We start from the raw sequence: 23,155 nt of genomic DNA, 5'->3' as shown, positions 1-23,155 counted from the left end.
TTGCTCAAAGCAGTGGGGGCCCACACCACATAAAATTGTACTTTTACAGTTTGCCTTTTTCCTATCCCTGTTCCCAGCGCTTTTAAATCAGCAGTCAATTCGCTCAATCTAAATCTCTGGACTGCGGACGCGTGACAAATCCCAATCTCCGAATTGCTGACACGTGTACCCAATCTCTGGTCTTCTCCGCGCTGGCACACCCGTCGATTTAACGTGCATATTCTCGCCAAAGTCCACGGGACTGAAGAGCTGTCTAATACTGCCATACATCTAGACTATAAGGTGGAGTGATGCAGTTTTTGTGAACATCTGGAGAGTCCGTTTAGGATGCAGACTGCAGAAGGCTTTGCTTGTAGAAATACACGAACACATATGTGACGCCATGATTTTGGCCACATATTTATATTTACATTTTATTAGCATGTTGCATATGAGTGAATGGTGCATTAAATTGTAACTACTTTATTCTAATGACACTGTAACTGGTTCTGTAATCTGTATTAAGGCAAATTGTCTAAACAACCGCATTAGGTAATAAACCCTTCCTCCTCACTCCTCAGAGTGCCAGTGCTTATTATTCTGTATACAGTAACGTAAAAGAAAGCAACAGTGGTAGTTGTGTACATCTTGGTTATGGTATCATATTTTGGCGTCAGTATGAACCATAGAAACAAGTCCAGATGAAGTCCCCTAGCACTTTTTAAACGCTCGCAGCCATTCGGCCTCGTCTATTTCATGTGATGGCCCCGGCCACTTCCGAAAAAGTCTGAAGAGATTTTCGGCCATATCGTGCGGTGTCTACGGTATTTACCTGAAGACAGGCCGGAGTCCATGCACATCCTCCAATCTGCACATTAGCGTTCAGGTTGATGTAGTAAACAGATTGAACGTTTACCGTGTCTGCAATCCCTGACATTTCACAGAACAGCAAAGGTACAAAACAGCTGATGAAGCAAATCCAGCACGCACAGAAGCAACTTAAACACCCGCCCCACTCTGTAGTCAATGACCCCTAAGAGGAGACAACTTAAGACCCTGGGGATATTCGCAGCCTGTGAGGGCTCTGAATACCTTTATGCAGAGCATGTTTGCTCATCCGTGACGGAAGGCAGTGTGGAGTTCTCAAGACCTTACAGAATAGGTGGAGCAATTCTCCTTCAGTGTCAATCCATTTGATATTTTTATTCACTCCAGTACAAAACAGCATTCGCAATACAACACACAACAATGTGAAACAATTCTAACAATTGTATCCATAGTCAGTGGAAAAAGACAGATTAGGCTATAATGGAGTGTGATCAGACATGGCTCAAGTATTGGAGTTGTCATCTTCAGGCACATCAAACGAGGTGGGATTCGCTGCCAATGTGGTGAGTGTGTGTGTGTGACCTAACAAGGCTCATGCACTTCTCACTCTGCAACATGTGCATTGACTTGTGAGCTGCCACTGGCTACCTAATATCATTAGCTAATTAACAGCTCTGTTCTACATGAACTCAATGAATTAAGACGTGACAATTAATTTGTCTGCAAAGGATTTAATAGAGCACAAATTCTTCCATATACATTTGGAGGGCAAGTAGCATTCCTTGCACATATATAGCACAGTCCATTTTATACAGGCATGTGCAAACAGCTCAAAAGACATTTGTCTTCGTGAAGGTTTTGTGTTTTGGGGATTTCATGTGTTTTCTGTTGAAAGTTGCATAACAGATGTATGGCAGTTCGATATAGTCCTTTAGAAACTAACCTGTCAGATACAGGAACTCTCTCAGTATCTCAGCTCAGAGTGAGATACATTTTAACATGTTACACAGCATTTTTTCCAATACATTTTCAGTGGCCTTGCCAGTGCTTCATTGGTTTTCTGTTTTCTCTGGGGTTTTAGGCACTAATTGCTGAAGCCCTTAAAATCATTTTCCTCCACATTATCACTGGACTGGAAGAGATGACGCAAGTCCAAGTCGGAGGCCGAAGGGCTCTGGGACTGGGAAGCTGTGCTGCACGGCTTCGCACTCAGTGATTCTACATGTTTAGTGGTGAGACCCTGAGGAACCTCTGCTGAAACTCTCCGCCTACTCCTTGAGTCACGCACTTTCCTCTGTAATGTTTGAGACAGACTGTCCATACAGCTTGGATCATGTTCTCTGCTGGACGAGGGCCTTTCAACTGTGTCAGGCCCATGGCTTATGTCAACAGACTGCTCAGTTCTGATTGGCCCATGACATGAATTGGGGAGTCTGTCTGTAGAGAGTTGTGAACACTCTATGATATCCAAAATTGGTATTTGTGCAGTCTGAATGTCTGGATGGCTAACAGCACACTGTTCCGATACCTCGTTAGAATGCTGAGCTCCTTGTAAGGTCTTTGCACCTGGTGGACACCAGGCACTTCTCAAATTTTGCTTTGTAGCGAAGGATCTTAAAGTTCCAACATCTCTGCAAGCAGGTGGTGCACTCCATGAATTCCTTAGTTTTGAATTAATTTCCAATGGTCTGATGTCCTTCTCCTGGGAGTCAGAGGAACATGCTGGTCTTGTGCTGGACAGCGACGTACCAAATGCCTTCTGCCAGGCGGCTTTAGAGCTGGATGCCCACTCAAATGACCTGCGCTTGGAGCTGGATTTCTCCAGCGTGTCTGACTGCCCAGCTTGGTCCTCCCCTGGATCCTTGGCCGGCTCTCTGCAGCGTTTGCGGGCTGGCAGGGGCTCTTCGCTGCTTCTAAGCTCCGCGTTGGGAGAGGAGCAAAGTGAGGACCCGTCAGTCGCCTCCTCGCCATCGCTTTCCGCAGCTCCGTCTCTCCCCATGGCTACCCCTGGGGCCAGGAGCGGGGACGAGACACTGAACTTCGCCCTGCAGGGGAGCCATTGGAACCATACATCTGAGCACATTAGGCGAAATGGCATACCCATTCATCTGCCTCATCTTTTAAACGTTAACCTGGGAAAGGCGCCAAGCCCTAATGGAGTTTCTGTCATGGTGGAAAAAGTATTACAGAGCAAATATCTTTCAAAAACTATATATATATATTAAAAAAAAAGTAAAATATACATCAACAGCAAGCATGCATTTGTTATACAGAACAATACTGCCTTCTGTCCTGTCTTCGGTTGAGCTTTTAAAATAATGCCCAAGACTCACCGACACAGAATCACTGCATCACCTGCTGGTTAAAAACAAAAACAAACAAACAAACAAAAACAAAACCAAACTTGCTTTAAAATGTGGCTGGATTTGAACTTGAGTAATGGTACCTTTGCCTTGGGGTCCTGATGCGTATGAGGTCACAGGTGAGTCCTGAGATAACTTTGTCCACTACCAGATATTCCTCACTCTTAGAGAAAGCCAGATGCTGCTCACTCTGCAGGTGCTGTGGGTCACAGGCTGGTTAGTTTAGAGATGAACACGCATGTGGAACTACAAATGCAGCCAGTGATCTGATCATGACTGGCCCATCGCACATTGAAAAGTGGTTATTCTGCTACTTACGGCTTTGAGGCCCTCATATTTGACCATGCAGCATTCACAATAACCCCCTTTCCTCCGATCTTCATGGCCTCGGCGTCTCTCTCTCCTGCCCCTTGCCCGTCGATCTACACAGGACCTGAGGCAATAAATAGATAGAGATGGATACTTCGTTTATGATGACCATAAAGGCAAGCAAGCGATGAAGCAACAAAGGCAAGCATTTTGTTTAGGATGCGATGGATAACGGACATACCCTCGCTCTTTCACTTTTCCTCTATGGGAGTCTTTACAGGTTTCTTCCACCAAGAATGGACAGCAGGGGGCAGCAGATTTGAGGTTACACATGGGCATGTTGGGCATTGGTAGATATATAGGACGGTACTGTCTGTAAAGATCACAGTATATACAGTAAGACCCCGCCGTATGCAAACTCAGAATATACGAACGACAGCTATATGTGATTTTCATTTTTTTCAAACTTTTGCCGAACACTGCCTCCCCAAAAATAACTGTGCCCTAAACTGATTTGACTACTGAATTTTATTTTTAGTTACTAGTCAAGATATGAGTGATAGGAATGTGTGTATAAGAAATATAGGTATATCTGTGCACCACTGAGTGAATTTCAACCTACGCGAGAGGTCTTGGTACGTTTTGATCACAGGACCTTACTGTAGATATCAAATTCACTTGAGCACACTTTTGGCATCATGAGAAATAAAAGCATCCCGTTTTCACCAATAGACATTGAATAAATGAAATTCTCTTGTACCTGCTGGAGTCCTCCACTTTAACAAAGGGACGACTGATTCGACCAGCTGAGAACAAAGAACTTCAGATTTAGAAAACAAAGTTCACAGCAGGATTGGAGTCAATTGCATCAGTTTACCTCAAACTGAGTGCTTACAGTTATATAAAGACTGAAACAGATTTTATTAAATCTTGTTAGCTGAGTCAGATTTTGCAGACTTCAAGAAAAGGGAATATTGTTTTTACTCACCTCTGCATTTCTGAAATCCCTCTGAGGTCTCAAGTTTGGCCTAGAATCAGAGGCAAAAATGACGAACACATGAGCAAAGCACTTCTAAGTTTCAGTGGTTAGCCAAGGCCAAACAAAAGACACTCACAGCTTTCTTCGCTGTGTGATTCACTGTGCTCATCTTGGGGAGTTTGCTTTTCTTCTTATCAACGTAAGAAATGACATCTGCAGAGAGAGCATCACAACAAAGAAAGCACGGCTACAGTGTACAGCTGAAGGACAGGGTGAAAGCACCAAGAGTTGAAGGGAATTAAAATGGCACAAACACCACTAAACATATGTCTATGTAAAAGGTGCTCTTTTGTTTGGTTTGTGCTAGGTTGAGTGTGTTGTGAGAAGTGTAGTGCAAAAAAACATGATTACCATCAACGTAGAGAATTTTAACACCCCATTCGTATGCACTGGCCAAGATTCGGTTAATATGAAACCGTTCCTAGGATGATGGAGGAAAGGTGGAGAATAACACTCAGTGAAAGCAAACTGATTAACATGTCCACAATGGTAGGTGAGAACTGCAATGTAATGCCCATCACTGCACTGAGCATTGGCTAAAGTAACCGCAAATCACTCACTTGTTCCTTAACGACTTTCTCCACTAATGTTTTCCCTCTGCTCACAAGGACCTGTGAAATACCATCGAAATGTGATGAAATTAGACCAAGTTCCTTCAGAAGTGATAGAAGTTAAAAGCCAACTCCTCTTAAATAGAGGTAATAGCTTAACAAAACAGCTATGACAAAGCGTTGACTTTCGACAGCATTATTTCCTGAGACCAACTGATTTCAGGACTGAGACTGTGTGTTGCAGTCTGAAGTGGAGAGATCAACAACGGTCAGGTTGCTCACAGTGTCAGCTGGTCCCAGTGAGCTGCCCCTGGGGCCCAGACTGTCCCTCTTGCTGCCCGGAAGGGGGGAGCTGAGGCCTGAATCCGGGACTGGGTACCGGCGAGTCCTGAGCCAGCCGCTGCACATGGCGAGCTTCAGGCTTCCCAGAAACCAAGTATCGGATTTCTTTACTGAAAAACTTTTCCACCGTCTGATACCAGAGTGAGAGAGATATAAATTAAGATATGCAGTGTTACATATGAACCGCGGTGAACAGATTTTCCACTGCTTTTTAAAAGACAGCTATTGAGCAACAATCACAGTGGACTAAAAGGATGAAAGGCAATCAAGCATAACATACAAAACAAACATTCTCGTTTTCTCATTGTTTCAGTTTGAAAGGCCAATCAATATAGCTTGAAGCAATCATGAGTGGGCACGCTTTAATGAAATAATGGGACGAGAAACAAAACAATCAGTACACTATGCATGTGTTGCTTCAAAGATTATACTATATGGGTACCAATTGGGTGTATATAAATTGGAGCAAATAAATTAAATGGGAATATGTAACAAATGTAATTAATAAAAACATGCAAGTTATGCCTGCAGCTGAATGTGTAATGTAAAACTAAGCAGCTTAGATTGTACTCACTCCTCCAAGGCTCTTGATATCACTTTCCAAAGTTAGGCTTCGTTTATTACATGGTAAATCCAAATAAAATATTCGCCCCGTCAAGGGGCTTGTAACCGAAGAGGATCACATGCTGGTTGCAGTTTATTTTTGGATGCAGCTGTCTTGTGCACGTCGTTATCCAGTTTTGAGTCTGTTGGAAAACAGCATTTTTAAATAAATGACATATTGACCAGATAAGGTAAAACAAGGTAGCAATGATCATCTTTATTAGACGATTGTTCACAAAACCACACATCTTAAAACATAAATACTTAACAAAGACAGCATTACATTTACCTTTAAATGCTGGCTTCGCAAAGCTCTGGTGATGCATCCCAAAGTAGCTACGGGCTTCTAGCTAGCTAACGTTAAACCGAAGTAAACAGGCTGTGAACAGATGGATTTCTTCAAGGATTATCGCCATTAGATACGTTGGTATTTGTACGGAAATCTGACAAAGTCATTCAGGTAGCGTTTATGATACTGGCAACTGGCAACAGCTATAGCACCGGACGTAGACTGTATCAAGCTGAGTTTAAACGTGTCCGCTTTTTAAACTCCCGAAACGTTACACAGGAAGTTCAGGCTAGGTGAGCGAAGCTAGCGTTCGTTAGCTTAGCTAACAAAGTTAGCCGAATAATAATGGCGATACCAACATACCTCAGGGACGTCTTGGACAGACTTCACCCTCGCCTACATATTTGTAATAAATTAATATTTTCATTATATATTAAATAGACACTACTACATTTGTTTTGATGCGGTCTAAAACGTACTCGAAGCGTACATGTTTCTATTTTCCCGCTCAAGTTGACTTCCACCGTGACGCCACTCAGTAAATCCACATGTCATTCTTTATCTCCACATATTGTTTCGACACCCATAACTTTGTATTTTGACAGGAATTTGGAGAGCGTGTCTTTAGGTTAATAGAGCACACATTAAGATGCATCATTTCTATTCTTTTTTATTTTGTATGAAGAAATGTAATCTTGTTACCTTTTACATATTGAAAAGTTATTATTATTATTATTATTATTATTATTATTATTATTATTATTTAAAGCCTTAATAGAACAATTACAATTAACACACGGTGAAAAATGTTCTCTATTAATTCCATCCTTATGCACGCACTGCGTCCACAAGCAACGAATCCGCTTACTTGAAAATAAAGGCACCTGCACAAACGTCCAGTGCACGTTGTGTTACGAAAACATGAAGTTCAAGTATGATTATTGTTAATGAAGGTCACTTGATAATGCCGACCACTTCTTTTTTGGTGGATGTAGTCTGTCTTTGCTGACATGGTTTGGGAATATAGTTTGAATTAAACGAAGTGGTAAGCATAGCTTGTTAAACATTTGCTGGCGACTAGATGCCATGAAATCGGGTGCTGCGTCTTAGGAGATGTTCTCGGTTTGGGTTAGGAGTTAGCTACAGGAGATAAAATTATTCACCTATCCACAGAAAGGGATGGAATCAAGGCAAGGAACTTGATCAACTTACAGAATTGGGTTAAGATGACTTTGACCCTTACCTGGTATCTAGTGTCTACTATAGCTTGTATTTCTGTGCAATAGTATTATAACTGGCTGCTTTGTCTTCATGACAGACACTGTGAGATGACCTCTCCGAGATCCCAGGCGTCTGTGGACAGCATAACGCCGTTGCAGCAGATGATGGCCTCTTGCTCCGGGGCTCTCCTTACATCACTGTTTGGTAAGGCAGAAATGCAGTCTGTTCAGATGACTTCTTCCCACTGTGTGAATTTATATCGTCATATTAACCTGTACACTGACTAAAGAGCTTTTCTGCATAGTTGAGCCTTTCATGGATATATTTATTTTAGCAAACATATAAAAGGTATAAACATCTATACATAGAGTTCTGTACCATGTACCTACATACACACACACAAACACATCTGCCATAATATTTGCTGGGTTTTTTTTTATTTATTTATTTTTATTTTTTTAGTTTGCTGCAGACATAAAGATATATAAAAGATAAGATACTTCCATAGTATTAATATTCCTTGGACCTGTGCCAAAACGTCGTGGTAATGATCCTATTTATGGTGGTGTCTTTTTTTTTATTTATTTTTTTTATGGTATTATCAACTGAGGCACATCGTTTAGCACAAAGGCAGGCAGAACATGCTATAAAATAAGTAACATCATTGTGTAAATGTTCTGCTAAGTCATTACCAATAATCAGTCAGTAATGGTGAAATAACAATGAAAACCACATATTGTATGGCCTTGCTATTTATTTGAGGTAAACTCCGGATGAAGGAGGCTCTCGCCAGAGCCATTCTGGGGCCTATGTGCACATTTATGTTGCTCTAACAAACCCAAATGGTGATTACTGAGCCGAGTCCTGTGTGCTACAGAGTAGAGAAATCACACAATTGTGCAGTATATTGAAGTACCTTGAAGCCAAACAGAGGAGCACTAATCCTACCATCACTTTTGTGAAAAATAGAGGCTTGTACTTGTCAAACAATCAAGGCGATTCAACAACTTGGATGGAAACAACTGTGTGAAATGTAAATGCATGCAGTGCATAGCAGGTGTACACATGATCACCCAGCAGGAAGCTCTGGGAACAAATGCTGTTTTAATAATGTCCATCATTATTGGTCAAAGGTGCATTGCAGGCAGAGAATATTGTATGTTTGCTCTCTTTATACAGTAACTCCTCTAGATGTCATAAAGATCAGACTCCAGGCACAGAGAAGCCCTTTCCCCAAAGGTAAAGGAAAACACACACTCAAAAAAACAGTCAGTTAGAGTTTTGAGCTGAAAGTTCTCAAAGATTTCAGGCTGTGATGAATGTTTAAAGTGCACTCACACTCACGTTCCATCTGTCACTCAGGAAAGTGCTTTGTGTACTGCAACGGCCTGATGGATCACATCTGCGTGTGTGAGAATGGGAATGGAAAGGCGTGGTATAAACCTCGCGGACATTTTAATGGCACCCTGGTGAGTGGAGGGAGAGAAAGAGGTCTCTTTGCCTTAGAATCATTTTAACTTTTGTCTTACAGCAACCCGCTGTAACTGGAATTTTTCTCAAACACTAAGGAACCTTCGGTGCGATGTACTGGACTAATGGGAGTTGAATGCTGTTTCTCCTTTTGTTCTGTTTTGTGACCCAGGACGCCTTTATTAAGATCGTGCGCACGGAAGGGTTCAAGTCGCTGTGGAGTGGCCTCCCCCCCACCCTGTTAGTCATCAACACCTTCACGCACTCGCACACACGGCTTAGACAGGGAAAAGCCGGTAATGCTCCTACCAGCGAACAGAACCGGGTGGCTTGTTCGTCACCCGCGGCGCTCACATCCGCTGGCTTTCAACTTTTGTTAGCCCCCTTCTTCTTCTTTTTTTTTTTTTTTTGGAGCCCGTTAACTGCCTCGTTATGGCCGTGATTCGCACCATCCCAACGACGTGTACCAGTGCAGTGTTCTCCCTCGGCAGGGTGATGGCAGTGCCAGCCACGGTGATTTACTTCACCTGCTACGACCAGCTCTGCTCCGCCCTCCGCTTCCATATGAACGATCAGGGCAGACAAGGCGCCGCTATTGGCCGGCAGCGCTCGCCAGAGGTGACCTTTGGCTCCCCCCACTTGGCTTTTGGCCAGCAGGCTTAGAATGAGTCGAACGGATTGATTCAGATCAGGTCTGCCTGTGTGTGCCTTTCAGTGGGATCTGCTACTTTGATCAGCCCTTTAGAGCTGATCCGCACTAAACTGCAGTCGGAGAGGCAGTCGTACAGGGAGCTGAGTGCCCGCCGTTTGCTCAGGTGGTCCGTGCTGAAGGCTGGCTCACTCTCTGGAGGGGCTTGGGACCCACATTGCTCAGGGATGTGCCATTCTCAGGTATACACACACAAACGCTAACACAGGAGATCTGGGAAAACCCAGTCTGATACAGAAACCTTACTACAGATTTAACCGGGCTACTTCCGGCACTTTCATTGAAATGACCTCCTACCATTATTAACCATACCTGGTTGTGGGGTTCTCGAGTGCAACTTCAGAGTCCCTTTTAATATTTTGCTACAACATGTCCAACTGACTTGTTAATTAGCCTCTTGAGTTGAGCCAGGTATATTGGCCTTTTATAATTTAGTTGATAATACTCCTTTTGTACCAAACTATTCCTTCAGACTATGTTTTGCATGTTTGCACATCTTGCATGACTCATCCTGCACATTATTATAGCATTTTGTAGCATTTACTTGTGCTGTGTGCGTGCCCCCTCAGCTTTGTACTGGTATAACTACGAGAAGGGCAAAGCCTGGCTGTGTCGGTCCAGCGGGAGCAGAGAGCCAACGTTCTCCATCACCTTCATCGCAGGAGCCGTGTCCGGCTCTGTGAGTCTGCGTCGCTCTCCCTGCGAGCCACCGCATTTGGCCTGAGACGGGCCACCTTTTCCTTCAGTCTCTGTTTCAAAGCTTTCTCGGTGTGATGAGATGTATCGCAACACTCTGTAAGGCAGGTGTTTCCAAATCTGGTCCTGGAGTTTAGCTTTTAGTTATAAAAAAACCACCTGATCCAGTTAATCCAGGCCTTCATCACAGGCAGGTGTGTTGGATGATGCTTGGATTTATATTAAGACTGAGATTAGAGTTGAGTTGTTACGCAGTGTGGTAGATCCCCATGACTGGGTCTGGGAACCCCCCCTCTAAAGCAAGGCCCTGACTAAGTCAGGCCTTGCTTTTGTTCTCAAATGCAAACTATCTTACAGCAGCTGTGCCTCCTCTGGAGGAGCATCCGTGGGACTTTGTGTCAGACTTCCTGTTTACTCCTCTCAGATTGCATCAGTTGTCACGCTGCCGTTCGACGTGGTCAAGACCAGGAGACAAGTGGAGCTGGGTGAACTGCAGGCCCGGAATTGTATGTTTTCCCAAACTTTGGTCTTGAAAGCAAAAAAAGCTAAATTAATAAGTTGGATAATGGCTGCCATATAACAGTTAATGATAAATGCAAGAACAGCTTCTGTTGCTAGATAAGCCACAGCTTGTATTAAAAATAAGTTAATTATTTACACATTTGTTTTTGTAGTGATGGCTAGAGCCTCTTCTTCAACGTATTCTGTGATGAAAAGGATTGTGACAGAAAACGGTATCAGAGGACTCTTTGTGGGTAAGGGCTTCAAATCACAGCTGAAACATGGGATCAGATTTTGGATATAGTTTCCCCTAATAGTTGCAATTTGCTAGGATCAATGAAAATATTTCATCTATCATGGGTAATCGAGTTTATTTGGTACCAGCAGACCAGTTTTGCTTCTGCGGACTAGTTTGATAAACAAGGCCGTGGTGTCAGTAAATCCGTTATTTTCTATAATTAACCACTAGATGTCGCTGCTGTAGTTAACGGCGCCTCTTCAAACAGTCAAACTATTCCCATTGCCATCGGCAGAATCGACAGCACCGTCAAACCTGCACTCCCAACGTCTCCGTTTCAGGTTTCACGCCGCGGCTGATAAAGGTGGCTCCAGCCTGTGCCATAATGATCAGCGTCTACGAGTTCGGAAAGGCTGCCTTCCGCAAGCGCAATCAGCAAAGACGCGGGCCGACCGCTCTCCAGAACAGCAGCACCTGATCACGCTCGTGTGTGTGTGTGTGTGTGTGTGTGTGTGTGTGTGGTGTGTGTGTGTGTGTGTGTGTGTGTGTTGTACACATATGTGGATCAAAGCAACCATAAACGATTTTAAAAAGCCATCCGCAGTTTTCAGGGTACTGGCTGTGAGGAAATGTTCTGTCGTGCAGATGGGTTGTGAAGCAGCAGTTTGTGATAGTGGAATTGTTTGCTCAGTGGTCCATATTGTACAGTTAAAAAGAAAAGAAAAAAAAAAGCTAAAAACACAAACTAAAAACATTAGTTAAAAACAAACGAAAAACGTGCTAAAAACACAAGCTAGAATATAAGATAAAAACAATCTAAAAACATAAACTAAAAAATGCACTAAAAACACAAGCTAAAAACATAAACTAAAATATAAGATAAAAGCATAAGCTAAAAAACATAAACTAAAAAGATAATATAAAACTGAATTCCTTGAATTGGTTCATAAGTGTAGAATAATGTCAGTCTGTGGTTTAACAAGACTGCAGTGCATTCAGTATATTCATTTAGGATACACAGATTACAGGAGAAAACTATGGGACTGCCAGACATTTTGCAATTAAATGTTTGAATGCTTGACCTTTTTCTGAATTATTTGTGTCTATGCTCATAATAGTCCAACAAACAAGCAGGGGTTTATGCACACCGTCCTTAAAACAAGATGTGGATGTATTTTAATTAGATTTTTAAAAATTGCTTTGCAGTGCCAATAGAGACGGTTTGTCTTAGTTTTCATGACTTAAGAATGTATTCATGTTTGTGAGCATAATTTGGTTAATGTAAATCTAAAAGTGTTTTATTTTCATGACTTAAAAAACTCAACCTACTAACTGGAAAATATTCCCAATAATCACCACACAAGAAAGTAAATCTGGGTAGGGAAATGATTGAGTGAATTCCATCATAGGATTCACTCTAAATCATTTACCTAACCCGCATTTACTTCACATAGTACATCATAGTATGAAAAACAATTTACTTGGAAATGAACAAAAGAAAGTACTTGTACTTTTTTTCCTTTTAGAATGTGAGTTTAAAAAGCACAATCCCAGTTTGACAGAGATTTTATTTATTTAAGAAACCATGACCAATGGACATGTAGAAATAAAGTGCAAAAATACCATCTCAGTGACAGCCGCAAAACTATCCTTTTTAAATGGAGAACGATCATTGTAGCATTTAAGATCACACTGATGGTGAAAAATTAAGACATTGATGGAGAGAAGCATGTGGATCTGAATGAAGGAACAACCTCACTGTCTAGTCCCGCCACCCTCAGCCTCTGCCTAGGCTACCCTTCCCTCACGCCCCTACGTCTGTAGTTCCCTTCCCTCACGCCCCTACGTCTGTAGTTCCCTTCCCTCACTCCCCTACGTCTGTAGTTCCCTTCCCTCGACTACCCCTACGTCTGTAGTTCCCTTCCCTCACTCCCCTACGTCTGTAGGTTCCCTTCCCTCACTCCCCTACGTCTGTAGTTCCCTTCCCTCACTCTCCTACGTCTGTAGTTCCCTTCCCTCACGCCCCTACGTCTGTAGTTCCCTTCCCTCACGCCCCTACGTCTGTAGTTTCCCTTCCCTCACTCCTACGTCTGTAGTTCCCTTCCCTCACTCCTACGTCTGTAGTTCCCCTTCCCTCACTCCCCTACGTCTGTAGTTCCCTTCCCTCACGCCCCTACGTCTGTAGTTCCCTTCCCTCACGCCCCTACGTCTGTAGTTTCCCTTCCCTCACTCCCCTACGTCTGTAGTTCCCTTCCCTCTACGCCCCTACGTCTGTAGTTCCCTTCCCTCACGCCCCTACGTCTGTAGTTCCCTTCCCTCACGCCCTACGTCTGTAGTTCCCTTCCCTCACTCCCCTACGTCTGTAGTTCCCTTCCCTCACTCCCCTACGTCTGTAGTTCCCTTCCCTCACGCCCCTACGTCTGTAGTTCCCTTCCCTCACGCCCCTACGTCTGTAGTTCCCTTCCCCACGCCCCTACGTCTGTAGTTCCCTTCCCTCACGCCCCTACGTCTGTAGTTCCCTTCCCTCACGCCCCTACGTCTGTAGTTCCCTTCCTCACGCCCCTACGTCTGTAGTTCCCTCCCTCACATTACATTCATTATCTGTTCAATTTTGTGTTTGGTGGCTCCAGAAAACAAAACCTAGAAAAGGTAAAATCACATAAAAATCTTATTTTCATATAGATTCGTCATATTAAATAGTCCAAGAGAAAAGGACTTTTCTCTACATACCTACCCTCTATGCCTGAGAACACTTTCAACAATAATTTATCTTGATAATCGTTTCACAGTTCAATGTGATTTTCTGTCAGCATATCCATGGATCATTGAGGCAAACAAGAAAATCTGAAATTTATGTGAAATTTTCCTTTAAAGCCACAGCAAGGCAAATACACCGTGGGGAGGAAAAAGCACAGCAGTAATGCTGGACTCTTTCTGCCTTCTGTCTATACATAAAACTGACCAGAGAACAGAGGCCTGGCTGGATGGCATGACAATCACGAGAACACCACACTGTTCGACTATATGCTTGGCCTTAAGGCTTTATCAAGGGTTTTCCCCGAGCCTGGCCCACTATATAATTACATCTTCCATTTCCAGATGAATGCAGCGTGTTCCCATGTTATGGTATCCATAGAGACTCTGCTGCTGTCAGGTGTTTCCTGTGAGTTTGGATGATCCAGAGAAGGAATGTCAGGAGAGATAAACATCTTCTACAAATCTCAGTCAAACAAGACAACAAAACATACAATCAGCATGCTATTTCATGCTTTTTTTCCCCTTAAATCAAAGAAACAAAACATTGATTGCAGACATACTAAAACCGAGTTTGGCACGTCGACTTAATTGTGAACAACAAGATTTGAAGTAGAATAGGCATGCCAACCCATTTTGTAATACAGTTTCCTCAAGGCTTTTCACGGGTTTTTGGTGAGCTTGACTCAAAGCTACAATCAAACAACCATGGCAGCTCGGAATTAGAAGCATTCAATTAAGAAGAAATGGTTGGTGTTGGCTACACTCTTCATATGGTTCTCAATGCAGAGGTTTAAAGCCAAAATGACCAATTAAAAACACTTAACACCTTTAAAGGTGTGATGGATTTACTGAATCCCCAGAGCGATGCTTTCATGTGTCAATATAGTATGAAAAGGTTTAATCTCATGTGGGGGAAAAAGTAAATACAGTGTTTAGCATTTAAAATAGAATTAAAAAAATCTATTTAAAAAAAGGTTCTAAACCAAAAATGGATATAATGGAGAATAAACACAGTGCTAAAATTTTACCTGTGGCTACACCTGTTTATGCCTAATACTAATAAAAAAGCAAAAGATATTTCATAGATATTTCATCTTAGGAGCCTGCTATAGGTGTGAAATCCTGCTTCTTAAATTACCACTCGGGTTATAACCATTATGTACATGTGCAACATAAAAGCAGTAAATTTGTAAAGTCACTCTGGATTAGAGTATCTGCTAAATTCCAGACATGTAAATGTAAATGCAGGTACCCCGGTTTTGTGGTTTAAGCTTTTCAAAATTCACTATTTAGGGAATTCATCAATTATCAAATCAAACTCATTTTCAGTCTTGGATAGGGCTTAAAGTTCAACTAAATAAGAACAGCCATTTTCTCAACTACTGGCATTGGTCTGGATTACTAGTCAGAATGATAAATCAAATGAAAGAATTAGAATTGTTAAAACCTAATTAATCAAAAGATTGACAATGAATTTATCTACATAAAAACTGAATTTCAGGTTAAAAAAAAAAAAAAAAAAAAAAAAGTACTATAACAAGCATCTCCATATCTATGAAAGCGTGATCACAATAGTTTCGAAATATTCATGCGTAGCTAGAAAATAGCTAATGGTGTGAGGCCTTGAACATTTCAGGGATCAGTTCACAAATGCAAACTGTTTGTAGCTGGAGCACACAGTGCAGGCTACACCTACACCTGCTCCTGGGAAACCGTTTAAAAAGACAGCGTTTTAAGTTCCTTCTCACACAAGAATTCTGAAGAAGAGACACCATCAACTTTCAGTTGTTGTGAATCCCTTTACTGACTTTTGGTTGAACGATCCCTGTACACCAAGGCTTGAGAAGTCATATAACGTATTGTGGGTATTAGCCTGTCCACTGCCATCACAGAAATAGAAACAATGATCCAGTGCTCATCACCTATTGAGCTCATCACCTATTGAGCTGTTAATGAGGCAGGCATAGCTCCAAAGTTAGCATGCTGTCATTTTACTGGTTGATGAATATGTAAATCATGCAACTCATAAATATGCATAAAAGTTGCAAAGCAATTTATGTTGTTCCAAACCTGGGAGGAACATTTGAGTGGATTTCCATCTCCCACTCAATATTTGGCTGCACAGAGGGGCCAGAATACTTCAAGCAACCATATTAGGCAATGCTCCAAAGCCATGGCTATTATTTAAAAGGCATCTACTGGGTAGTAACGGTGCGAAAACAGGCTCTTCTTGGTAGCGTTCAATATGGTATCGAGTGGCTCACTATGGTCAAAATATCTACTACACTATATTACATTAAAGGTTCTTCAGGAATATAATCTTATATCAAAGATGGTCAAAAAAAGGGAAAAAACAATTCAAAAGGGGTCCTGAGCTAATCCACACAATAAAACTGCTGCAGACTCTTGGCTGAAGACAGAACACTGAGGCAGAGAACACTCAAGGACTAATAGGAAGAGGATGAACCGATTGGAAATGGAATGACAACATATCTGGGAGGAGACGTTCATAATCAATTCACATTAGAAGCGTCTTTAGGTAGTTTTCTTTTCCGCTGATCATTTGATCTTAGCACAGTGGAGTCCAAATTTAGGTCTGGTTTGACAGCTTTACAGTCTGATTCAAGGACAAGGTTTTTAGTGGTGAGTGAAAACTGTAATAATGAAGATATGGATAGACTGTAGAAGTAAGTGTGTGTGTGTGCGTGTGTGTGTGTGTGCGTGCATGTGTGTGTGTGTGTGTGTGTGTGCGTGTGTGTGTGTGTGCGTGCGTGCACTTAGGATGGAGTAAGTCCTGGACTGGTCATATCTGTGATGGGGCTTGCCAGATACTCGCTGGACTTCAAACTGGCCAAAGACTTGTAGCTGGCTACTGATGTTAGAGATCCACACAAACCTCTCAGAGATGGTGTGTCTTCTTTACCTATGAAAGCGCGGCGCCACACACATACACACACACACACACACACACACACACACCCTTTTAATATACAGCCTCTCTGAGTTTACAGAGATGAGCATCTCACACACTTCTCCGATGCTTTAGAGTTTGTAACTTGGATAAAAAATAAGAGTGCCAGCAGTGCAAGACGAAGCCTGTCTGATAAGGCATGTAATAGAGGCTGACATTTATGCAGAAGGCAGTCTAGACACCACAAATGCTGACAGGCCACTGAGATGGGAACTCCCACTCCAGTGGCTTCAGGCAACGTGTGAAGAGCTTCATCTGTACAGCAAAACAGCATATAAAAATAGACTCTCTCTACGGGGGGGACATGATATGCACATGTATGAATATTACATACATTATATAATACACATTCCCAACTTAGTTGACAAGTTACTATCAGACATGCTAGCCTAGGAAGTAGGAATGCAGCAATAAGCCCAATTCCAACCACCACTATAACTAAAACCAACCAATAAGCTGGTATAAGCAGTGATCAGCCACAATATTAAAACCACTGACAGGTAAAGTGAATGCCATTGATTATCTTATTACAATGGCACCTGTCCAGGGGTGGGATATATTTGTCTGCAGGTGAACAATCAGTGTTTGAAGTTGATGTGTTGGAAGCAGGTGAGAAGCAGATGGGCAAGCCATAGACCAATCAGAGTACCCATGCTGACCCCTGACCACCAAAGAAAATGCCTACAATGGATATATGAGCATCGGAAATGGATGTGGGAACAATGGAAGTAGGTGGCCTGGACTGATGAGTTACATTGATCTACACCATGCAGATGCCACGGAACACTTTCAAAGGTCTATGGAAGTCCATGGCTCAAACAGGTCATAGTTCATTTTGGAGGCACTTGCAGGATATACCGCCGTATTACGCCGAGGTTTTTAATGTTACGGCAGAATGGTGTTTGGATATGTATATATATTCTATTGGAGTCGGTCCTCCAGCTTGGGAACCACAGGGTGGCTTTATCACCACTGGGACAACCTTAGTGGTAACCCTGGTGCAGGCATCTTCCATTTCATGCAGGTTCAGGTCACCCTATATGTCAGATGAGTGTGAGTTAATGACCTCACATCACATCACTTGGCCACTATGTTTATTTCTAGCAGAACCATTAAATCAGCTGTCGTCTTATCCAGGGACTTCTGATCATCCTCCTCAAAATGACAACAACCCCACTGAGAAATACTGCAGTTTGGTGACACGGCACTCAAACTGCCTCATCAAACACACACGCATAAACAAACATACATACACACGTACATGCACGTGTACCTTCTCTGTGGCCAGTGTGTGAGTCCTGCCTTGCCATCAAGACTGTGTGTGTGTGTATGTCCTGGGTCCAGAGACATCTGAGACAGGCTCATATCAGCAGACAGCTGGTCCAGACTCTGAAAGCTCTTCCTGTGAAGAGACACACACACACACACACACACACACACACACACACACACGCGCACACACACACACCTAGAAATGATGCAGCAGGTCTTCTGCAGGGAAGGCTATTACTCCAGGACACACACACTCAAACTGTTACATTCTACCCCACATTTCTGCTCAATCCTGATTTATTTTAGTCTGCCATTTTAGTCCAAAGCCATATACAGAATTTCAGCCTCTGGTTATTACAATGAACATCAGAGCCACACGTTTCTGCTTCATGAAACAAAGGGCACACCAGGAATAGTGACTATCTGTTTGTCAGGACCCTGGACAGGGACAGCGGAAAAGTGTGCAAGCTCTGTACAGGAGACTGGACGGCATGAACACGACGCTAGTGCAATAAAAGACTGAGCAGAGGAGGTTTAATAACATATACACAAGGCAGCATTCCACTGGCAGAACACAGAAGGGCAACACAGACAGGAAACCAGAAGTAAAAGCACGTACTCATCCCACTGTCCTGAGTGTTTCTGGTAGAGTAGCGTGTCCAAGGCCACTGCGTTGGTGTCCAGGGTGCCAGGGGAGGGCCACTGGTTGGTCAGGTGGGAAGTGAGCTCCTGCCTGGAGCGGAGGTCATGGTTCTTCAGTACAGTCCTGCTGGCATTTGAAACACAGGCACACACACACACACACACACACACACACACACACACACACACAATCATGCACACCATGAAGCTCTCGGTCACAGTTTGATGATTCGTGCGAGGAACACAACATGCAGTGACATGCATAAGACAAAGTTATTATTCCCCCAGTCTCTCAGAACTGTCTGTGACTTGAGACAACAGCTTTAAAAAAAATATGAAACGAAAAAATATGAACCATGCTTTTCATACACAACTGTAATAATGTGGTATAATCACCCACCAACATTGCATGAAACCAAGTTTCCTTTTACCTGACTATCTTTGACCTCTGACCCTTGACCTTTGACCTTTTTGAGGACAACACCAACCAAAGTGACATGCTTGCAGAGAAGGATGCGTGGCTTCACTAATAGGAGGAAAAAAGCCCCAATAATGCAACACTGTAAGCAAAGTGGCTGTAAGGAACCTTGAAACTGCACAGCTGTGAACTATCAGCAGATACAGATGTTAGGATATAGTGACTATACTGCAGTGCATGTAGTAGCCCACTGTATAGTGAGGCGCCAGTCCGTTTTAATCAGATAGAGTGTCTGTGGACAGGATGCTTTGTCAGGGGCGGGGGGTATGTTGTGTTGCACAATCCTTTCCAAAGAAGTAAACAATGCAATAAATGATGCTATGATTAACTCTAATCATCTTCAAAAGACCACGCACGTCCAGATCTGAGCTTTTTATGTATCCACACGCTGTGTTCATTATGATAAATTGTTATGGTGACCATGGAAGGCACAGAACTTGCTGTTCCAACAGCATCCTGATTTAGTGAAGTGACAGAGGCTGGAAGATCCTTACAGTGCTGTCCAGGCAAAGTATCAGAGTTCAGTCCAGTAGACTGCTTATCCACGTGATCAGAAGAAGCCATCACTGCAAAACAACAGCCTTTCTTGGAGTGTTTTTATTTTTGGTACATAAGCCCACTGAAAGCACGCTCAGACCCCAAAAAGCCCTGTGTGATCTTTCTTTGCCTCACACGAGAGTCAAACCAAACACTCCCAGATTTCCATCCTCCAGACAGCAGGCAGAACTGTCTTCCTTCTATAGACACAGTGCCCCCCCCGTCGCTTACCCCCATTCCCCCCCATCTCTCTCCCTGTCTCTTACCCTTATTCTGCCCCCCCATCTCTCTCCCTGTCTCTTACCCCATTCCGCCCCGCCCCCCCAGCTCTCTCCATGTCTCTTACCCTTATTCCGCCCCCCCATCTCTCTCCCTGTCTCTTACCCCATTCCGCCCCACCCCCCCATCTCTCTCCCTGTCTCTTACCCCCATTCCGCCCCGCCCCCCCAGCTCTCTCCATGTCTCTTACCCCCATTCCGCCCCCCCATCTCTCTCCCTGTCTCTTACCCCCATTCCGCCCCGCCCCCCCATCTCTCTCCCTGTCTCTTACCCCCATTCCGCCCCGCCCCCCCATCTCTCTCCCTGTCTCTTACCCCCATTCCGCCCCACCCCCCCAGCTCTCTCCATGTCTCTTACCCCCATTCCGCCCCCCCATCTCTCTCCCTGTCTCTTACCCCCATTCCGCCCCGCCCCCCCATCTCTCTCCCTGTCTCTTACCCCCATCTCCGCCCCTCCCCCCCATCTCTCTCCCTGTCTCTTACCCCCCATTCCTCCCCCCATCTCTCTTCCCTGTTCTCTTACCCCCATTCCGCCCCCCCCCCCCCCCCCATCTCTCTCCCTTGGTCTCTTACCCCCACTTCCGCCCCGTCCCCCCATCTCTCTCCCTGTCTCTTACCCCCATTCCGCCCCGCCCCCCCCATCTCTCTCCCTGTCTCTTACCCCCATTCCGCCCCGCCCCCCCCATCTCTCTCCCTGTCTCTTACCCCCATTCCGCCCCGCCCCCCCATCTCTCTCCATGTCTCTTACCCCCCATTTCCGCCCCCCCATCTCTCTCCCTGTCTCTTACCCCCATTCCGCCCCCCCCCCCGCCATCTCTCTCCGTCTCTTACCCCCCATTCCTCCCCGTCCACCCATCTTTCTCCCTCTCTCTTACCCCCATTCCGCCCCGCCCCCCCATCTCTCTCCCTGTCTCTTACCCCCATTCCGCCCCGCCCCCCCCATCTCTCTCCCTGTCTCTTACCCCCATTCCGCCCCCCCATCTCTCTCCCTGTCTCTTACCCCCCATTTCGGCCCGGCCCCCCCATCTCTCTCCCTGTCTCTTACCCCCAATTCCGCCCCCGCCCCCCCCATCTCTCTCCCTGTCTCTTACCCCCATTCCGCCCCCCCATCCTTCTCCCTGTCCCTCTCTTTTCAATTAAATATTTTGGCATGAATGTTATAAGTTACGCGATTGCCAGTGCAAATTAACAAACAAGAAATGGGAAATTCATAGGAAAAGAATGAAACAAGTTTCTGATGGTCATTAGTCAACAATACTGACTGAAGTCAGTATTGTTGTGTTCGAGACTGCTCCTGCTGCCACGTGTGGGTGTGCAGACTCCCGACAAGCAAACGTGCAGTTAATGCATCTTAAAATGGCTAGTTTTGAACACATAGCTAAATTATTTGTGAACAAATCAATGTGAAACCCTAAATGCTTAGCCTCGCAGCTAGACAAATTAGGTAAAAGCTAGTTAGCATGTTAGCTAACCTAGCTAACTATTGTGCCAAGTTCAGGGAGTAGAGACATCTCTCAGTGGCTCTAAGTAGAGGCTGGGGACCTCTGACAACACCTGTCTATGACTGGGCCATGGAATTAGCTGGAAACAAATCATTTACACTGTTGCGCCACGCGTCATAATTTATTTGCATTCTGTTGAAAAGGCTCAACATGATTTGTCGCTTGTCACTGTGTCGCCATGTTAGGCTGTGATGCCACAAATCTGGCTGCTTCCATAATCAGCCTACTCTTCCAAGATCCAGGGCAGTTTTCTCTATTCCTCCAATCACAGAAGAGACACTCAGGGCAGGTGCTGCTCATCTGGGTTTCTGGGGGATTCATGTTTGGGACACTCGGTTAGGAAGTGCAGCTCTGCCTCCATCACTCCCAAGTGGCAGTGGGAGCACAGCATGTCCTCTCGGGGCAGACAGGTCTGTGCACGCCGTCCTCTCGGGGCAGACAGGTCTGTCCACGCCTGTCCTCTCGGGGCAGACAGGTCTGTGCACGCCGTCCTCTCGGGGCAAACTGAGTCTGGACATTGTCAGCACTTTCCTTTGATTTTTAATTATTATTTTTTAATTGTGGACATTTAAGCTGTCCACAATAGGCTACATAATATTGAAATTTGTGTTGTGCTTTTTGGGTTCTTTCTGATATGCGATGTATTTCTGTTTTTCACCAGCTTTAATTTGGTTGGCTCTAATTGTTTGGGAGAGTATGTAGTTATCCTGAGGATATTTGGTGGTATTTGGTGTAATACCAAGAGTGTGTCTGTTAGTAACAAAAGCCTGTTTAATAGTAGAGGGTTAGTGTCCTAATTCAGTGCCCTCTGAATGCGTTGTTCTGTGTGTTTCCTCTACGCAGTCCTCCGTCCAGTGTCTCGGTTGGGCGTTTGTCTCAAACTGAAACCTCTATGTGCCAGAGGTCCCCATACCTCACTGCTGTAAAGTACAATTGGTTCAGTCACACTGTTTTAAATAGTTTAAGACAAATTCTAATTTGCATCTCAAATGGATGCAATTTCTTAATGGCAAAGAAAGATCTCCTTGCTTTTTCATTGAGTTTCTTCACATCCAAGCCAAAACCTCGTGTGGAACTTACTGTTAAGCCTAAATATATGTTTGTGTTTGAGTGTTTAATATTTGTGTTGTTTATTACAAAATTATATACGTTTTCCTGAGTTTTAGATCTTTTCTGGAATATCAGTATATTAGTTTTTTTGGTGATTGGGTTTCTGTGCCCAAATTCCACATAATGAATTCGTTTTGTTGTAGTTTGTCATCATAACAAAAATAGATCATTTGCATAGTGTGAAATTAAATTGTAATGTCATCTATAGTGAGGCTGGGTTTCATTAGATTGATGTAGTTTTTCAGCCTCAAGGGATTCAATTTATTCTAATATTACCTATTGCTCTTTACTTGTTGGAGGATTACTCTATAGTTGTTCAAAATGTTTTTCCTCCATATATCTTTATTTCTAATTGTTAAGCTGTCAATGTGCCATTTTCAATTCTACAATTTTTCTCAGAATGTTTTAGAATTCATTGATTCTTCTAATCATTTACTTATTTTCAAATGTGTTTGTATTTCTTTGTTTTC

General features: G+C 43.7%; 3 protein-coding genes across 3 annotated transcripts in view; 1 reads left to right on the top strand and 2 right to left on the bottom strand.

Moving 5' to 3' along the window:
- Positions 1-1,522: 1,522 nt before the first annotated feature.
- dbf4 (DBF4 zinc finger) lies at positions 1,523-6,825 on the bottom strand. Its single transcript, XM_027009471.2, is given in 14 exon segments — positions 1,523-2,852; positions 3,254-3,369; positions 3,489-3,603; positions 3,721-3,852; positions 4,240-4,285; positions 4,468-4,507; positions 4,595-4,671; positions 4,870-4,939; positions 5,079-5,129; positions 5,352-5,438; positions 5,440-5,541; positions 5,986-6,078; positions 6,081-6,157; positions 6,304-6,825. Coding segments are annotated over 14 exon segments (2,004 nt in total). The 5' UTR covers positions 6,341-6,825; the 3' UTR covers positions 1,523-1,891.
- Positions 6,826-7,354: 529 nt separating this feature from the next.
- slc25a40 (solute carrier family 25 member 40) lies at positions 7,355-11,735 on the top strand. Its single transcript, XM_027009496.2, is given in 14 exon segments — positions 7,355-7,493; positions 7,622-7,728; positions 8,704-8,763; positions 8,887-8,993; positions 9,167-9,234; positions 9,486-9,570; positions 9,572-9,598; positions 9,600-9,612; positions 9,710-9,795; positions 9,798-9,885; positions 10,273-10,382; positions 10,824-10,905; positions 11,074-11,154; positions 11,480-11,735. Coding segments are annotated over 14 exon segments (1,062 nt in total). The 5' UTR covers positions 7,355-7,482; the 3' UTR covers positions 11,617-11,735.
- A 4,911-nt stretch (positions 11,736-16,646) lies between these two features.
- Positions 16,647-23,155, bottom strand: part of rundc3b (RUN domain containing 3b) — a 19,708-nt gene continuing 13,199 nt past the window's right edge. Inside the window, 4 exon segments of the mRNA XM_027009475.2 lie at positions 16,647-16,818; positions 18,140-18,149; positions 18,151-18,268; positions 18,758-18,907. Coding sequence (XP_026865276.2) covers positions 16,673-16,818; positions 18,140-18,149; positions 18,151-18,268; positions 18,758-18,907 — 424 coding nt within the window. The 3' untranslated portion in view covers positions 16,647-16,672.

The sequence above is a fragment of the Electrophorus electricus genome, chromosome 5 (genome assembly GCF_013358815.1).
Source record: "Electrophorus electricus isolate fEleEle1 chromosome 5, fEleEle1.pri, whole genome shotgun sequence".
NCBI lineage: Eukaryota > Metazoa > Chordata > Actinopteri > Gymnotiformes > Gymnotidae > Electrophorus > Electrophorus electricus.
The sequence above is the reverse complement of the archived record's forward strand: the minus strand, read 5'-3'. Positions and strand labels throughout refer to the sequence as shown.